The 19744-nt window shown below is 38.1% G+C and overlaps 1 protein-coding gene and 1 non-coding gene across 7 annotated transcripts in view; both read right to left on the bottom strand.

The window, feature by feature from the left end:
- Nucleotides 1-19744, bottom strand: part of MYO6 (myosin VI) — a 107136-nt gene that overhangs the window by 32366 nt on the left and 55026 nt on the right. For all 6 annotated transcript variants that reach the window (XM_055274213.2, XM_063637855.1, XM_063637859.1 and 3 more), the window contains 6 exons: nucleotides 17668-17740; nucleotides 16038-16165; nucleotides 12150-12245; nucleotides 11663-11836; nucleotides 7761-7799; nucleotides 5115-5208 (listed from right to left, as the gene is read on the bottom strand). In XM_055274213.2, coding sequence (XP_055130188.1) covers nucleotides 5115-5208; nucleotides 7761-7799; nucleotides 11663-11836; nucleotides 12150-12245; nucleotides 16038-16165; nucleotides 17668-17740 — 604 coding nt within the window. The remainder of the gene's footprint in view (nucleotides 1-5114; nucleotides 5209-7760; nucleotides 7800-11662; nucleotides 11837-12149; nucleotides 12246-16037; nucleotides 16166-17667; nucleotides 17741-19744) is intronic.
- LOC129481474 (small nucleolar RNA U13) lies at nucleotides 12703-12805 on the bottom strand. Its single transcript, XR_008657460.1, has one exon. It is a non-coding gene; the product is annotated as a small nucleolar RNA U13 (small nucleolar RNA).

Consider the following 19744-nt stretch of genomic DNA (forward strand, 5'->3'; position numbering starts at 1 on the left):
ATCCCCTTGGCTCAGTAAATCTATTCTATGATTTTTCACACTTGTGGGCAAAGATACGCGTGTGGACAATGTCCAGATGTCCTCTGGGTCATTGTTGGTAATAGAAAAAAACCCAGAAAAAAACCAAAATATCAATTGATTGTGTTACAACCATATGATAGGATATAACATATTAATTTAAAAGAATAGAGCAAAGCTTAATCCAACCAGTATAAAAAATATATCCAAGACGTAGAGTTAAGTGGTCACCTCTAAGAGCTGAGATTTCTTGTTACTTATATTATTCTGTACTACTTAATTTCTGTTACGGTGAATTTTCAATATTAATTAATGAAACACATTAAAGAAATCATTCGTATGGGGGAAAAAAAAGTCTCCAGAACTAGATTTAGCTCTAGGCTTTGCTTGGAGAAAGCAAAGTAAAGTTTGGTTAGTATCATCACAGTTTTTGGCCATTTGTATCAAATAAACAAGTACCTTTGGAAATGTATGCATCTAAGTCTCCTGGCTTGCCCTGCAGCTGCAAACTATAAACTGTCTCACAGTTCATTAAGAATATCATGGTGCTTAACAAATTACCAAGCCTACAACTGCTTTCTCAGCACTTGCAGCTAGTTTACTCTTAAGATGTTTTGAAGCTTAAATTTTTCTTTTTTAACCACTAAGGTGAATACTCTGCCTTCTAAACATTTCCATGAACTGGCTTTTACTCTTGGAGTCTGACGAGCGGCTTCTAGGTGCAGAGCTGCCACCCCTCTTTGCTACAAGACAGGCAGCACAGCCCCAAGGTTACAGAAGAACAAAACTTGCCTTCTCTCACCTTCCCCTACTTTGCCCTGGTGTTTGCCAATCAGAAGATAGTAATTTTAGGCCGGGCATGGTGGCTCACGCCTGCAATCCCAGCACTTCAGGAGGCCGAGGCAAACAGATCATTTGAGGTCAGGAGTTTGACACCAGCCTGGCCAACATGGTGAAATTCAGTCTCTGCTAAAAATACAAGAATTAGCCAGGCATGGTGGTGGGCACCTGTAATCCCACCTACTGGGGAGGCTGAGGCAGGATAATCACTTGAACCCGGAAGGCAGAGGTTGCAGTGAGCCAAGATTGTACCACTGCACTCCACCCTGGGCAACAGAGTGAGATTCTGTCGCAAAAAAAAAAAAAAAGAGGCCAGGCGCAGTGGCCCACACCTATAATCCCAGCACTTTGGGAGGCTGAGGCAGGCAGATCACCTGAGGTCAGGAGTTCGAGACCAACCTCAACATGGAGAAAGCCCATCTCTACTAAAAATACAAAATTAGCCAGCGTGGTGGTACATGCTTGTAATCCCAGCTACTCGGGAGGCTGAGGCAGGAGAATTGCTTGAACCTGGGAGGCAGAGGTTGCGGTGAGCCAAGATCGCACCATTGCACTCCAGCCTAGGCAACAAGAGCGAAACTCCATCTTAAAAAAAAAATAGTAATTTTAGTAAAAGGTGCCTTAAATTTATTAATTCTCTTTAAAATGAAAAAAATGAAAATGGAAAGTTAAAGTACAATTCGAATCTTAAATATCTTTATTTTAGAAAGCTTCATAAATATTTTTATTTCTACAACTTACTGATTTTTGCATTTTCTCATCACCTAGCTACATGACTGGAACAAATTCTGTATCATTATCATTATTACTATTATGATATTTATTATTGGTACTTAAAAAAATCAAAGTATAATGAATTGGTATTATCTGTTAAAGTGCCAACATGTCTTAAGATGTTGAAATATACTGCTTATTGAAAGAGGAATCCTAGCTAAAGGATTCATCAGTAGCCCATACTCTCTCCACTAATCTGATAGCATATACAGCTAAATCTAAACAGGTGCAACTTGCCAGGACACTAGGTGTTCACTTAGGAAATAAAGAGGAATTCAAATGGGAAAAAAAAATTGACTTGAATATTACAAAAATACATCTCTACTTTATGGAAAATATAACAGACATGAACTACTTAATTTTCCAGTATTTGCTAGCATTAGTCACAAATAAATCTTCATATTTTCTACACTGTTCATTCCATTCAACAAATATTTACTGAGTCTAGTATATGCCAGGGAAACAGGAATGTATGTGTAAGCCAAAACAGATGCATGGGGCTTATGGAATAAAGGAGGGGAAAATAAAATAATTATACAAATATGTACAAAATTTGTAACTACAACTGTGAAATAAAGGCACTTGAGCTCAGCACCCCAAACTCAGGCTCCCCTCCATGTCAGGAATATCAAGAAAAGCTTTCATAGGAAGCGATGACAGAGCTGAGATGTGAAAGATAAAGGAAAAGGTACAGCAAGAACATCCCAAACAGAGGAGGTAGCATGTGCACAGGTCCTGTGCTGGGAGGAAATATGCAGCATTTAGGGAACAAAAATGAAAATTAGGGTGGCTGAAGGAGAAAGGGGAGAGAGAGAGTGTAAAGAAATGAAGCTAGAGACACATGGGCCAGGCTCTATGGGACCTCTTCACCCTAATACTAATCTGAAGCCATTAGAGCATTTTAAGCAGTAAAAGGACATGATGATTAGAGATGAGTTGTGGATAATTCTGGATACATGTGAAAAACAGATTGAAGAGATAGAAGAATACTTAGGAAGCTACAGCAAAAATCCAGGTAAGAGATGGTGACAGCTTGGATTAGAGACTATCAGGACTCACTGTTTAGAAGGTTACATCAGCAGGACTGGGGAGCCTACCTAAGGGAATATACATCTGTGCTGTTCAACTTGGCGGTCACTAGCCACGTGCTCTACAGCGGCACTAGCCACATAAGACTACTTAAATTTAAATTTTTAAAAATTAAAATTAAGACCAGGCATGGTGGCTCATGCCTATAATCCCATCACTTTGGGAGGCTGAGGGAGGAAGATCACTTGAACCCAGGAGTTTGAGACCAGGAGACCAGCCTGGGCAACATAGTGAGATCCTGTCCGTACAAAAAAAATTTTTTTTTAATTAGCTGGGCGTGGTGGCACATGCCTCTAGTTCCAGCTACTTGAGAGGCTGAAGCAGGAGGATCACTTGAGTACGGGAGGTTGAGGCTGCAGTGAGCCATGATTGTGCCACTGCACTCCAGCCTGGGTAACAGAATAAACCCTGCCCCTCCCAACCAAAAAAAATTTTAAATTAAACAAAATTTAAAATTTAGTAACTCACTCATTCTTAGCCACATTTCAAGTACTTAGGAGTCAAATGTGTCTCATGGCTACTAAACTGACAGATATGGAAAATTTCCATCATCATGTAAAGGTCTTCTGGACAGTACTGACATAGAATGAGAAGAAAAACAGGCCTAACTTAAATCCTGAAAAATGATAACAAATGTCCAGGTAGAAGACAATGAGCCTGCAGGGGAATCAGGAAAGGTCAGAGAATTCAAAAGAAAAGCAGGGGCATAGACCATGTCAGGAACCAAGAAAAGGATATGTTAAAAGGGTTGGCCAGAGTCCAATGTGGCTATGAAGTCCACTAAAATAAGGACTGCAAAAGGGACATTTGCTTCAGAACAAGGCAATCACTGGTGACCTCATCAAGGTGGGAGCTAAATTATCCTGGAGTTAAAGAGTAAGTGGAATGCATGAAACTGTAAAAGCAATAATAACCTATTCTTGGAGAGAAAAGGAACTGGAGAAAAACAGTAAGGAGGAGGTAGCTGTAAGGGAATGTGGCTCAGAGATGAGATGTCAGCATGTTTAAATGGTAATGGGAAAGATCTATCCGAAAGGGAATAGTATGACAAACATAAACAATGCTGAAGATCTATGAAAAACTAGGAAGAGATGGCTTTCAAAGAACTATAAGCCTCAACCAGGAAGAGAGGCAATCCCTACTTTCTTAACAGAAGGGAAGGTTAAGTGGTAGGCAGAAGTGCTTGGTAGCAGACAAGAGAAGCTTTCGGATATTTAGTTAAGGAGGTAAGCCCATCTGATACCAGAGGCGCAGAGATTTGAGGAAAGCAGGATGGGTCTGACCAGTCTCTGATGAGAAACAGAACATGCTGACCAGGAAAACTTGGCAGGACAGGTTTGGGAGCCCTTTAAAGATCAGTGATGATGAATTTAACTGGTGCCATCCTGTCTTGTCTATCAGCCCTGTGCAGACAATAAGAAAGAACAGAATTAGGTTCATCAATAGCTATGGTTTTGCAAGAGAAGTCAAGGGCAGATCCAGATTTGTGAGGCGGGGGCTGAAGCTTACATGGGGACAGGCCTTTAGCAAAGCAGAAAATTACATGCAGGGCTTTGGAAGGGGTTTATTTAAATGAAGGACCCTGAAGCTTAAGTAATCTTAGCTTCATAGTAAATCTACCTCTCAAAGGAGCAAAATAAGGAGTCAGAGAAGAAGGAAGTTTAAGGAAGTATCAGGAAGCTGAGTTGGATCAAAACATAAACAAGAAAGGAGAAGGCTGATACCTTGGGAAAAATTAGGGGTAGTGTTGGTGAGGAGGGAGGACGGGCATGGCATAAAGCAAACAGAGCAAGCCTGGTGCCCGAGCAAGGTCAGACATGGTAGGGTGAGGGGCAGGAAGTGACAGTTTAAGCAAATGCATGAAGTGTCACAGATGCAGAGGGAATCGTGTTTTCATTTTCTTTACAAGTGGTGGAGTGGGAAGAAAGGACAACAAAACCTACCTTCTGACCATCATGTGTGGAATGAGAAATGAACTACTGCTGGACTGAGAAAGCTGCCTACTTAGGGAAGATCCAGTTTTGCTGTTAGAGGGTGTCCATAAATGTTTAATGTGAAATTGTTTATTTCACAATAAACAACATCTCAATTTTGCTCAAATATTTTGTCATCCATGCTTTTCTTTTCTAAAACAGATCTTGCTATGTTGCCCAGGCTGACTTTGAACTCAGGCTGAAACAGTCCTCTTGCCTCAACCACCCAAGTAGCTGGCACTACAGGTGTACACCACCACATGGGGCTCTATACTTTTCTTATAATTAAAGAAAATATAAGATGAAGATTTTATTGCACTGTAAAATAAGATAATGGTGAATTATTTGAAAATATTGAACCTATTAAATTGTATTTGAGCTATGACTACTAACACACACTGACAGAGATTATGAAAATACCTGAACACTGAAGCTGAGACAGAATTTGAGCACCTTCAAAGTGGTGGCTTGTCATCTTTAAGTTAGGTTTGATGCAACGAATAAAGCTTGCTCCCTAGGAAAATAAAGGTATTTTTTGTTACAATACATATAGCATCCTTAGTTTTCTGTTTCTATGAATACCTGCAACTTTCAAAGCATATTAACATTAACCTATGAACATGTAAAAGTAATTACTAAAGAACTCAAGGCTGGGAGCAGTGGCTCATGCCTGTAATCCAGCATTTTGAGAGGCTGAGATGAGCAGATCACCTGAGGTCAGGAGTTCAAGACCAGCCTGGCCAACATGGTGAAATCCCATCTCTACTAAAAATACAAAAATTAGCCAGGCATGGTGGCGGGCAACTGTAATCCCAGCTACTTGGGAGGCTGAGGCAGGAGAACCACTTGAACCCAGGAGGTGGAGGTTGCAGTGAGCTGAGATGGTGCCATTGCACTCCAGCCTGGGTGACAGAGTGAGACTCCATCAGAAAAAAAAAACCTCAAAATTTTACAAGCATACTTTTTCTGCTTTAAAGCTTACAATGACTTTTTGAATTACTAATTAATATTACAAAAATACTACATTTTAGATTTGAATGTCAAAAACTGTAAAAAGTCTTTCACTGTAAAGTTTAACACATTTAATTGTCTAACATATTTAAACAATACATTTTGCAGGCTGATGTACATGTGATTTTTTTCTATATTTAAATGTATTTATGTATGCCATATTTCTATGATAATAAAATTTCCCTATAACAAAAGGAGTAAATAAAATTATGCCCCTTAAGACTTAGGCCAAAGTGTAAAAGAAAACAAAACAATATTTTCAATCATTCTATTTCAAAAACATACAGTAGGTCCCTAAGCTGCGCTGTTGTACATTTTAACATTTTGTTTGTCAAACAATATTTTTTAAAGCTTAAAGGCATTCGTTTGGAATCAATTATCAGATTATGCTGAATGAGGTGGAAAGAATACTGATTATGTATACAGTGAAACGTATTGTTGAGTACTGAGGCTAACAGACATCCAAATAACTGTTTCTCTTCAAAGTAGTTACCTTGCAAATAATTACTTCAACAATGATGCTCCCTAGAAACACTTTTATTTATTTATTTATTCATTTATTTTTATTTTTGTTTTTGAGAGAGAGTCTCGTTCTGTCATCCAGATTGGAGTGCAGCGGCGTGATCTTGGCTCACTGCAACCTCCGCCTCCTGGGTTCAAGTGATTCTTCTGCCTCAGCCTCCCAAGTAGCTATGATTACAAGTGCGCCCCACCATGCCCAGCTAATTTCTGTATTTTTTAGCAGAGACGAGGTTTCACCATATTGGCCAGGCTGGTCTCAAACTCCTGATCTCAAGTGATCCACCCGCCTCAGCCTTCCCAAAGTGCTGGGGATTACAAGCGTAAGCCATGGCACCCGGCCCACAAACACTTTTAGAACACGTTTTAGAAATCCTTTTTTTCTATAAATCACAAAGTGATCTCATAATTTCAGAGCAGCACCCTATCTAAGAAATAAAAATAAAATACTCTCTTCATCAGACTTGGTTTTTAAATATACATGGCCTTAAGAGATAGATATTTGCAGCCAAAGAGGATATTAAAAAGATTTTTAATGGTTCCAAAAACTAATCTAACAGTAAGTTAAGCAACAACAATACTGATATAATAAATGTCTGGCTATTCAAAATGACTATTTGAAAAAGAATACGCAAGTTCTAACTAAGTGCTATGGCTCATGCCTGAAATGCCAGCACTTTGGGAGGCCAAGTCAGGCAGATCACTTGAGTCCAGGAGTTCAAGACCAGCCTGGGAAACATGGCGAAACCTCCTATCTACAAAAAATACAAAAATTAGCCAGGAGTGGTGGTACATGCCTGTAGTCTCAGCTAATTGGGAGGCTGAGGTGGGAGGACCACTTTAACCAGAGAGGCAGAGGTTGCAGTGAGTTGTGATTGCACCACTGCACTCCAGCCTGGGCGAGAGAGAATGAGACCTTGTCTCAAAAACAAAAACAAAATTTCAAGTTCTGTGGATTTGTGTAAAAAGTAAGTCTTACTTTGGAATCATGCTTCATTTATATAAACCACATATAATTTCTTTCTATGATGTTTTCTCATTTAAGAAAATGGGGTGAATTACTAAAATGTATAGTTAAAAAGCAGGCTTCTAATAAATTTTGTCTCTATAGCAAGGCACAAAAATATTTTGTCCATTTTTTCCACATCAGCATTGCCATGACTGGAGAATGTTACTGTAGGAGTAATAAAATAAGATTGAATCTCATGCCTAATCTTTAATCCTAAAAAAAAAAATTCTTCTCCACTATTACTACTTATTTTCACTTTCCTGAAACTGTAAGATAATCTTAATTTTTAAATAGTCAAGAATTCTATATATTTATAAAATAATCTGACTTCACATACATATTTGGCCTTCAGAAAAAAAACTAATCAAAACGATAACCATTTTTAAAACTAATTTTTTAAAATAAGGGAATAAAGTTTAAAATGTATTTTTAATTAGTACAGGGTTACTAGGCCTACTTGCATAATTACTAATAATAGTTTTAGATGACCAATAAAAACAACCTGTTTTCTTTTTAAGCGTACTCACAGTACTTCGAAGTTTATCCAGAAGCAAATTTAACTGTGTCTGTGAAAGAAAGGAAATCAATTTATTATTTCAAAAAGCCAAAGTACACAGTGTCATGAGTTAATATTAGCTCTCCAGTATTGGAATAAAATAACATGCAATAACATCCAAATACGACACATTCCAGTTTAACAACCTCCTGGTACAGAAATTCTTTAACAGACAGCATCATGCAAAACGGCTAATGTAATGCAAGAACAATAACTTACACAGAAGTTGTGTAATTAAAAGACTGAAAATTAGCAATATTAAAAAACATACACACATATTTGCAGATGGAATGAATGAGGAAAAAATGTACAGGCAATGAAGGAAGTAAATGAAAATAGTGAGGATGCATTTAATAAGAGATCAATAGCACAGTCTTTGAATGTGGCAAACTGCAGTTTGTGTCACACACATTAAGAATGAAGACGTGTTTAAAATATACACTAATGGTATATATTAGGACTGTTTTATGGAACACTTAGCGTAAACAAAATTGTCCTGCCTAGCTACAGAAATCCTCTGTAACTTTTTTTTTTTTTTTTTGAGACGGAGTCTTGCTCTGTCACCCAGGCTGGAGTGCAGTGGCATCATCTAGGCTCACTGCAAGCTCCGCCTCCCGGGTTCACGGAATTCTCGTGGCTCAGCCTCCCGAGTAGCGGGGATTACAGGCGCCCACCACCACGCCCGGCTAATTTTTTTGTATTTTTGGTAGAGACAGGGTTTTACCATTTTAGCCAGGATGGTCTCGATCTCCTGACCTCGTGATCCGCAAGCCTCGGCCTCCCAAAGTGCTAGGATTACAGGTGTGAGCCACCGCACCCAGCCTCTTTAACATTTTAAAACATTTTACATTTCAGTTATTTTTAAATGCTTTGACAATTTTCTCAAAAAAAATTGACAATGAACATTACAAATTACTATGCTTTCTTGTTTTTATAACATTGATTATGATGTGGTGTGGTTCAATGTATTAAAATCATTTATTTGCCTTACTACTCTACAAAATAAGTTAATTATGTAAAATTTTTCTATCTGGATTTTATACTGAGATATTTATTATACTACATACAAAAGACAAACTAATGTTAATTTTTTTTTTTTTTTTTTAGACAGAGTCTCGCTCTGTCGCCCAGGCTGGAGTGCAGTGGCGCAATCTCGGCTCACTGCAAGCTCCGCCTCCCAGGTTCACGCCATTCTCCCGCCTCAGCCTCTCCGAGTAGCTGGGACTACAGGCGCCCACCACCACGCCCGGCTAATTTTTTGTATTTTTAGTAGAGACAGGGTTTCACCGTGGTCTCGATCTCCTGACCTTGTGATCCGCCCGCCTCAGCCTCCCAAAGTGCTGGGATTACAAGCGTGAGCCACCGCGCCCAGCCACTAATGTTAATTTTTAAACTAACATTGTATTAATCATAGCTATAATTAATAAGTATAGTTTACTGAATGTGATCTATAAGTCAGGTACTGCTCAAAGCTTTTCATAGGAGTTATTATGTTTAATCTAATTAAGGATAGAACAAGACAATCCTAATTAAGGACCTCATTTTACAGGTGAAAGTATTGAGATCCAAGGAAATAAATAACTTGCCCGAAGTTACGGAGCTAATAATGGCAGTCACGATTCCAACATCGGCCTGACACCAAATTTCATTCTCCTATGAGTGATACTATTACAGTATACATCACATATACTGAGAGGCTTAATTTATTAAAATGGAATGGATTTGTCATTGAATTAAAGAAATACAGTTGTATCCCACTTATTGACAGAGTTCTGACAACCGTAATCAATCTGAACCACCATGCCTGAACAGTATTAAAGTGACTAATTTGGAAAGAAAATAACTGTCACAAAGTCCAGACTCCTTCATCCACAGACTAAGTACAGTATTCTCCAAACAAAAAAAAAAAAATGGAGATAAAGTCAAAAGAATAGAAGCATCAAAATAAACTCTTAGCAGCTGAAAAAAGAGGGAAGAAAGTCAACTATTAAAGAACAGCCAAGGACCATAACGCTTAAGAGTAAAAAGCCTTAGGCAACTCACGCTTTATGTGTATTTTATTTTTATTTGAAAACATACAAATATTCTTATAATAGAATTATGTTTCCATCAAAAAGGATAACTTTTTCTAAAACACTAACAGTAAAGGGTTTATGTTTCAATAACCTGAAAAAGGCACTTTCCAGTAGAAAATTGCTAGTTTCCAGTGATGTTGGGTAACTGAAGTATTGCTGTAAATGATAGCCTGTTTTGGGTTTATTGCCTTATATACTTCCATTTTAATTTAATGAGCTATTCTATTTAAAATTAAGAATCTATTACTATTTCATTTCAAGGTATCTCAGAGAAAAACGTGAAATATTTTATTAGTAGTATCATTCAGCTATCACTTTTAGTGGCTTAATGTAAAAAAATACATTGTATTAAATATAAGCAATTATAAGAAGTTTCATGGCTCAACATAAAAGATGATGTAATCCAAAGAAAAACTGTAAGAATGTCTTTGTTTTTATTTATATTGTCTAAAGTTTCAAGTATGCTCTTATCAGCAATACTACAATAATATTAGAGTAGGAAAATAGTGAATGACATCCATTTATACTATTTTTAAACCAATCTGCTATCAAATGTCAATTCAGAAATAGAAGAATATTCAAATAAAAAAAAGATTGTTCATTGAATCAGAAACTCTTAATAATGAATATAACTTATAACAAAATTCAAGGCTTTTTATTCAGTTACCTAAAAATGTATTATGAGGTTTTTCCCTGTATTTATGTTTAAGCTTAAAAAAAAACTAGCTCTTATAAATATTTTATCAACTTAGTTATTTAGAGCCCATTTCAATCCAAAATAAATTTGGGGAGGCTTATATTATCAGTACCATAACATTCTGACACTTAAATCTTTTTCCTAATTACATTATTTTAAATATTTAAAGTACATATAGTGAAAGGCAAATGTAGAGTTTTATTATAAATATAACAATAATACTTTGTAGAAATATATAAGAAATTAATTCTCTTGTATACATTTTTGTTCTACATATTATAGTTTGTCATTCATTAAACTCATAACATCACAAATTTTAACATTATTTTTTCTACACTCCTCAACAACTAGAACCAATTAGTAGTGTTCTGTTTCTAAGACAAACCCTGTGCCATTCCTTGTCAGACCCTGAAGAATAAATTCCTGATCCAAAATTAATAAAACAAATGAAATATTCTTCCATGTTAAATAAGCAGTTTGAAGAGTTTGCCACACCTAAGTGCTTATCTTTAACAGAAGTTATTAAAAGCTTTAATCAAATTTTAGTGTAATATGCACACCCAAAATGCCACTGTGAGAGAAACACATTGAAAATGAATTACAAACTGAATCATTAACTTGAGATGGGCTCTTTTTAACATGGCAGCCACTTTATAAATAGGAGTCCATGAATGCGATCATTTACCTGAAGCCCCTGGCTGTGCCTGCTTTCCTCTCTCAACTCAACTAGTCCTCTCTAGCCATCCCGAGCTGGACTACTCCAGCTAAAACAAAACGGCTGAATGAGGAAGGAAACAGAAAACACATGGGAAAGAGAAGGTTTGAAGGTCAACCAGACAGTATGCAGAAGCAAGAACATTAGGAGAGGCAATCAGATATGTTAAGAACCAAGAATGAACACATTCAGAAAATTACAAGCATTTCTGTATGTTCAATTACTAGGCCTACATTATGATATTTTGCATACAAATATCAACAATGCAGGGTCTGCTCTTGAACTTCACTGTGAGATTTCTGACAGCGATCTACATTATCCATTTTAGAATATAAAACAATAATTTCATTTTAAATATAGTAAAAAAAATTAAATAACACAAATACCTTAAACTTGTTTCCCACACTGATGAAGCTAAGTTTTCCTGCTTTTTGTTTAGTATCTTTGTTGTTATTTGTGGATGATTCAAACAATTCCCGTATAAACTTATCTCTGGATTCACATATTAAGGATTCAAGAGACATATGTAAAGCATCATTATTTTTCTCCACAAACTGGGTCTGAAAAATAAACAGGAATGTTTCTGTCCATCTTGTGATAATATCACTTAACATGGCTCTGTCCAAAGGAACTTTCTGTGATGACAGAAATGATCTGTACCTGCACTGTCCAACGCAGTCACCACTAGTCAGTGTGGACACTGGGCACCTGAAGTGTGGCTAGTGTACTGAGGAATTGAATTTGTAATTTTATTTAATTTAAATAACAACACGTGAAAAAATTAATAATCAACCACATGTGACTAGAAGCTATCATACTGTACAGTGCAGCTTCAACATGAAATGGTTTTCTCCTTATAAAAGTTATACTCACTGTTTCATAACACACTGCCCCCGCAAAATGCCTGATAATGAAGCCTTCATCATCTCTGATGTTCCTGTGAACTGCCAGCTTAGATTTTCTGGGAATCTGAAAAACAATACATATATGAGTTATTAAATGATCAAAAATATATTACAGAATCATTCTTTAGAAAGCAACTGAGGTGTAAAACACTTAAAATTATACAGGAAATTTTCACATTTTTAACAATTATACTGCCTTTATGTATTGAGTATGCCTTAAAGTATCAATAAAATCTAGCAAATATTTGGTATAATCTCTTAGGAAAGAAAATAGGTGTAAGACACACACACACACCGAGAGAGAGAGAGACAGAGACAGAGACGGAGAGAGAGAGACCTAAAAAAAAACACAATTTAAAAGCACATGCTTGTAATAAAAAAAATTTTTTTTAAAAAAGCACATGCAAAACGCAGTCGGCATTTTACAAAGTTAACCACCTATTTCTAAAGCAGTGGTTCTCAACCTTGGTACTCTATTAGAATTACCTGGATAACTTTTTAAAATGTATCTATCTCTTTCACGTCAGATGAGTAATGTGCCAACACATTAACAAGGCTGAGGGAGGAAGATCTCACACATGAGCATGAAAATCCAATCATCAGGCTTATGAACTACAAAAGGATCAACCTGGAGAACTTTTAAACGTCCCAAAGCCCATACCATTTACATCAAATGATTTCCATGTGCAGCCAGTCAAAGAAACACCTGACATCAGCACAGGGACTCTCCTACCGTTTCAAATAATATAGCCTAACATATTTACACAAGGAGCCTGAATTTATTTCAAGAAAACTAAATCATTTTAGGTTGTACCATTTAATCATAATATCTCATATGTATATCATAAAGTTTCTAAAATGTTTTCACTTACAAGATCACCTCTGACCCCCGAAATAACCTAAGGGTAAGAAAAGCGATGTTGGGCTAGGTGCGGTGGCTCACACCTATAATCCTAGCACTTCGGGAGGCTGAGGCAGGTGGAATGCTTGAGCTCAGGAGTTTGAGACCAGCCTGAGCAACATGGCAAAACCCCATCTCTATAAAAAATATGCAAAATTAGCCAGGCATGGTGGAGCAGGCCTGTAGTCCCAGCTACTCGAGAGGCTAAGGTGGGAAGATGGTTTGAGCCCAGGAGGCAGAGGTTGCAGTGAGCCAAGAAAGTACCACTGCACTCCACCCAGGGCAACAGAGCCAGACCCTGTCTCAAAAAAAAAAAAAAAAAAAAAAAGACATCATTCAAAATTGAGAGTCTACTGCCATACCACTCTGAATGCGCCTAATCTCATCTGATCTCAAAAGCTAAGCAGGGTCAGGCCCAGTTAGTACTGGCCAGGCACGGTGGCTCATGCCAATAATTCCAGCACTTTGGGAGGCTGAAGCGGGTGGGTCGCTTAAGCTCAGGAGTTCAAGACTAGCCTGGGCAACATGGCGAAATTGTGTCTCTACAAAAAAAAAAAGAAAAATCTAAAAAATAAAATTGAGAAAACTGACTTGGGAACCTTAGAGGCTTGCTCAAGGTTGAAGAGGTAGCAGAACAGAGAGGCTCTTCCCTGTGGGAGGCAATACACCAGGACAAGCCAGAGTGCGGGCTCTGCAGCCAAAGTGCCTAGCCTGACTCCCAACCTACCATTTCTTCACATGCCACATTAGGCATGTCACTTAACCTCTCCTTATATGTCTCCTCATCTATAGCATACACATCTAACAGGATTAAATAATTCAAGTAAAAGCATTAGAATAGTGCCTGCCACATCTAAGTGTTCAATAAATGATTATTTTATTTTCAAAAAATACAACAAAAGGAATAACCTATATAAAATAGGATTTACTGCTTTACTCTTGTTCTTGGTTGACAAAAGCAGCCAAGGCCCATTCTTGATGCTTCAGTTTACTGTCTTTTAAGTCACATGCCGCTGAGACCCTCGTGACAATTCTGTTGACTAGCAATTAGTGCCCCTGGTAAGTCACCTGCTTGTGACTCTAGGTGCCAACTCCTGGTAAAGGTAACCACGCATCCACAGGCTGGTCATAACAAAGACCAGTGAGCTATTAAGGAATAGGACTGGATATCTATCCTCAATTTTAGCAAAAGTTTTGTTGAGGATCCATATTGTTTTATTTCTATCTCCACTGAAGTAACAGAAATAGGTTCCATATTACAAGAAATATTTAGGGATACAGAAGAATTGCAAGTCAGTGGAGCAGGTGGTTGTGAGATTTTAGTCCCTAGTGAAGGTTAACACAATTATATCAGCTTTTCAGGTAAATCCATTTCACCTATTTACCACTGATTTTGTTAATGATGAATAGAAACAAAACTACCTGTTACCATTCACTTAAGTTTCTGGATTCATCAAAGCAATAATCATTATACTATGTTACAATCTCAAAATAATATACAGTTTGTTTGGGAGGCAATTTTGCCTATTAGTTCCCTAATTCCACTAAGCAACTCTAAACAGCTTTTCTTTTTCACTCTCCTGTTTGCTGTTGTTGTTAATGATGTTGTCTATGAGATGAGGCAGCACCTATCTTTGTGGTTGAAACTGACATCCATTTGTGTGGTTAGCACATTGTCTGTGCTAGCCAGGCTCTTTCTAGGTACAAGCATGGAACTGTGCTTTTATTACCTCAGGTGATGATGGCTGAATGAAAAGACAGGCTCAGAAGAGGTGAACACGAAAACATCTCAATAGCCACACAGTCCATCCTCATGGAAAATGGCTCCACTTTTCATTGCCACAAAGACTCAAGCACAGCTCTAGGACCTAACAGCAGTTCAGAAACCAGGTCTTCTGGGCCAGGCATGGTGGCTCACGCCTGTAATCCCGGCACTTTGGGAAGCCAAGGCAGGGAGATCATGAGGTCAAGAGATTGAGACTCTCCTGGCCAACCTGGTGAAACCCCATCTCTACTAAAAATACAAAAATTAGCCGGGCGTGGTGGCACATGCCTATAATCCCAGCTACTCAGGAGGCTGAGGTAGGAGAATCACTTGAAACCGGGAGGCGGAGTTTGCAGTGAGCCAAGATCGCACCATTGCACTCCAGCCTGGGTGACAAGAGCGAAACTGTCTCAAAAAAAAAAAAAGAGAAGAAAAACAGAAACCAGGTCTTCTGGCCTTTTAGAGTGCACCTCTCATTTATTTCTACTGCTGTCTGTCTGCTTTTCTCTTTACTCTACCTAATCTCTCTATTGCTTCAGATTCAATTTCCCTCTCTGAGTGTATTTTCCACTCAAAACTCCTTAGGAAAGAGGGTCAAAATGAATTGGCTGATCATTATCTAATATATGTTGCCTGCACCAGTCAAGAGTTCTAAGCCACAACCTTAACTCCTGGTCTTACAAATAAGCAGACAGATGGCTGCTTGCGACTCCGAGTGCCAACTCCTGGAATGTGATCAAGGTCACAAAACAAAGCAACTGATACCCACTTAGCTCAGAAGGGAGACCATGAAGACAGCAGGTAATTCTCACTGTACTTCTATTTTTTTGACACAGGATCTTGCTCTTTTGCCCAGGCTGGAGTGCAGTGGCATGCTAACAACTCACTGCAGCCTCGACTTCCAGGCTCAAGCTGTCCTCCCACCTCAGATACCCTAGTATCTCAGACTACAGGCACATCATATGTATTAGACAGGTGAAATGTACTTTTCATCAGAGAAAAAGTCTCTCGATTACATAAAAATCAAATATAAATATCCATCTAAGGAAGATACTGTGCTGGATATAATATAGTTGTTCTATACATGTCATAATTTTTATTCTAATTATCTAATAATATCTAATAGCTAATGCACCTTTTTAATAATGTCTCATCCCACCATAGTCTCAATTTCAGAATGGCAAACTCACAGTGAGTCGAAAATGATCTTTGTGCTTTTGGTGAACTACAGATGTAAAGTGTTGATCACTTGGCTGGGGAAGGCGATTTTCTTCATCCAAAATATCCAGTATTCCCACTAATTTGGCTTCAATTAAATCTATTTCAAAAAATGAAAACACTCACAATAGTGTAAAAACATAACATCTTAAAGATATGTGAATAATTCACTGATCACAGATTTCAAGGACTGATCAGAAACAACACAGCACGTGATTCTATATGTGTTCTCTCAAAAGTTATAGAGAGCTGACGGATTTTTATTTCAAATCTGGCCATTTATAAAAAAGTAACAGTATATATTTAAGATAGGTTTTAGAAAAGCTACTACATAAAGAAAGCAAATGACTATAATAAGCATTCCATTTGTAAACCAGGAGAAGAGGCTAAGGAATTGGAAATTCCCCCTTTTCCAAATGACAGCTATATTCAAAGTAAAGTAAAACTACAGAAACTTCTACATGCATAGCTTTTTAATAATACTTTTAGAAACTGATGTAAATGCTTTCAAACAAAATATGTAACAACACATTTTTACACCCTTTCCATTCATTTGAAATTCCTTCCTGTCCAAACTAACTGTAAAATGTAAACTGCTTGAATACAGCATATAACAATTATTAAGTGGAACAAAGCTATAGGACATAGGAAGAGAAAGATTCTAACTACATTAGTGAGAAAACGATGCTTCTTGGGTAATTAGTGGTAGGGAAGGAGGGGCACGCTGAACTAAGCTACAAATGCGAGTATTCTGATAGATGTTGTACGAGATGAAAGTGGGCTGAAAGACAAATGGAAGGGGAAGAGTTCCAGCCATATCAAACCACACAGTCAAAGACACAGAGATTAGAAAGGGTCCGTGTGTTAAGCAAGTGTGGAGTGGACCAGATGAAATGTGAAAGTGCTTTGAAAATTTATACTGATGTAAAGTAGTATTATTATTATACTATTTTTTTCAAATCTAGCACATCAGTTACTGACAGGATTATCAAACTGTGTTTTAAAAACAAGGCTTGCCCAACAGTTTATTTTAGAGATGGGGTGGGAAAGAAACGGAAGACTGAAAACTGGCTGCGGGGCTGCAGGGAAAGGTTTCTTTACCACTAAAATGAAAGCAGAGCCTCTATTCTCCTGCTGCGCAGTGCTATCTGGCTGTGACTCATGAAGCCAACTCGCAACCAGTTAGAGGATGCTGTCAATGCACAGAGTATAGCAGAACCAAGAGAATCACATAAAAGCAGGGCAAACCCTGACAAACTTGCCTGGAGCCTGGCCTAACTATGGACTTCCTCAGGTGAATAAATCTCTTTACTGACTAGGCAATTAAGTTTCCCCCTTAACCAATTCACATGCTAACTATTTAAATAGGAAAACATCCTTCAAAATAAATAGAAGGGATTATAGAAAACTTCCAACAAAGATACCTTTGGTGTCTTGGTAGGAAAAAATAACTTCCAAGCAGTAATAGAGAAGTAACCTTCTCTCAAATACCAGTTTCAAGTCGTATAACAAGTAATGTCAATTAAAAAGCACAGAAACAGTACTAAACACATTCACTACATCTTCCCATATTTTTCAAAGGTGGAGTTAAAAAACACATACCTATACAGTCCTGATTATCCACATAATGCACTTCATTAACACCTAAACCTTCTTTTTGATATAGTTCTTGTTCCTAAAAATGAAATAATCATAATCATAGATACAGAAGTACTGGGCAATAGTGAATTTTGCGCTGTTTCTGAACATAACATTTACTAATTAGAATGCAAAGGTTTATACAAACTGGTATAGCCTTAAGTGGTTTTCCAAAAACATAACAGATTTTGAACATTTGCAGACAGGCACTAAAGGAAATAGCAATTAACTGCAAATGGGCTCTAATACCAACACAGTGATATACAGGAGGCATCCATCACTTGGGGAAAATAAGTGTAATTTAGAAGAACAATATATGATCAAATTTGAGTCCTCAAATATGTCTTGTGTCTTCTTAAAACTTTTAAAGGGATTTTATCATAGATGGATAAACTATGCAATGAACTTAAGTAAATATGTTTTAACATTGTTTCCTGAGTGTTTAAATATTTCCTCCCATGAGAGATACTAGAAAAGGTTTCTGACATTCTAGAAGGCACTGTCCACTTAAACACATCTCAATTTGAAATTCACATTTAAAGGATATTAAAAAGGTGAGCATAAATCAAAATACAGTCTCCTTTTTACAGTATTTCTAGATAAAGTTTTTTGGTAGGTTGGTGTAGAAGGGAAGGATTAGCTTATGTTAAATTAGAGGCATGCAGGTAAAACTTCACATGGTAATAGAACTAATGTGACTGACTGCATAAACGTTTTCAGAGAAATTATCTTACTGGTAAGTACCTGTTTTACCTGTTTGTTTATGCCAGAATTCATTTAACTATAGAATGTAACTAAAATGTACAAAAGCTAGAATGTGCTGGGAAGCCCACAAAAACATAAGCATAATAAAAATGTGGGAAAAGATAGAAAGGGTGGGAATAGGAAATAAAAGTATTGCACCTTTCAGCCCAGATACAGTAGAAAGAGCTGACAGTCCACAAGGTGGCATGACAAGTAATGTACTGCCCAGAGGCACTCCAGGACAATGGATGCATCAAATTTCCTGACTTGTGGCTTTGCTGCCAGACAGGGAAAGGTGAGCCAGCAGCAGAGTAGGGAGAAGCAGAGAGACCTGAAGAAGGGGAGGTACAGTCGGGCATCATGGCTCATGCCTGTAATCCCAGCACTTTGAGAGGCTGAGGCGGGCAGATCACCTGAGGTCTGAAGTTCAAGACCAGCCTGGCCAACATGGTGAAACCCCATCTCTACTAAAAATATAAAAATTAGCCGGCCATGGTGGCGCATGCCTGTAGTCTCAGCTACTCGGGAGGCTGAGGCAGGAGAATCGCTTGAACCCGGAAGGCAGAGGTTGCAGTGAGCCGAGATCACGCCACTGCACTCCAGCCTGGGCAAGACTTCGTCCCAAAAAAAAGAGTGGGAGATGCCAAAGGCAGGGATGCAGGTAGAAAGTTGTTTGGTGTGGTAGAAGTAGAGACAACAGGCCAGGCACGGTGGCTCACGCCTGTAAGCCCAGAACTTTGGGAGGCCGAGGCAGGCAGATTACTTGAGGCCAAGAGTTCGAGACTAGCCTAGCCAAAATTGTGAAACCCTGTCTCTACAAAAAATACAAAAATTTGTCGGGCATGGTAGCCCATGCCTATGGTCCCAGCTACTGAGGAGGCTGAGGCAGGAGAATCACTTGAACCCGGGAGACGGAGGCTGCAGTGAGCCGAGATCACACCACTGCACTCCAGCCTGCGCAACAGAGCGAGACTCTATCACAAAAAAAAAAAAAAAAAAAAGAAGTAGAGACAACAAAATCATAAAAAGAAACAGAGCTTCAAGTCTATTAAAAGTCACTAATAAAAACAGATGTTCACTTCTGAGGAAGCCCCTATTAAGGGTTTTTATCGGGTCCCTAAACTTAAGCTGAACCATTAACACTTCTGATGTGCCCGAACCCCGGGGCCTCTGCTGGGCTTCCCAGATTCCCTGAGCCACCTTCCGTTATACACCATCCGTCCACACCTATCAGGGTAACTGCAGCATATCTCTTCCTTGAAATTTAAAATAGCTTTATGCAGATCTTAAATTAAAC

The sequence above is a fragment of the Symphalangus syndactylus genome, chromosome 4 (genome assembly GCF_028878055.3).
Source record: "Symphalangus syndactylus isolate Jambi chromosome 4, NHGRI_mSymSyn1-v2.1_pri, whole genome shotgun sequence".
Lineage (NCBI taxonomy): Eukaryota > Metazoa > Chordata > Mammalia > Primates > Hylobatidae > Symphalangus > Symphalangus syndactylus.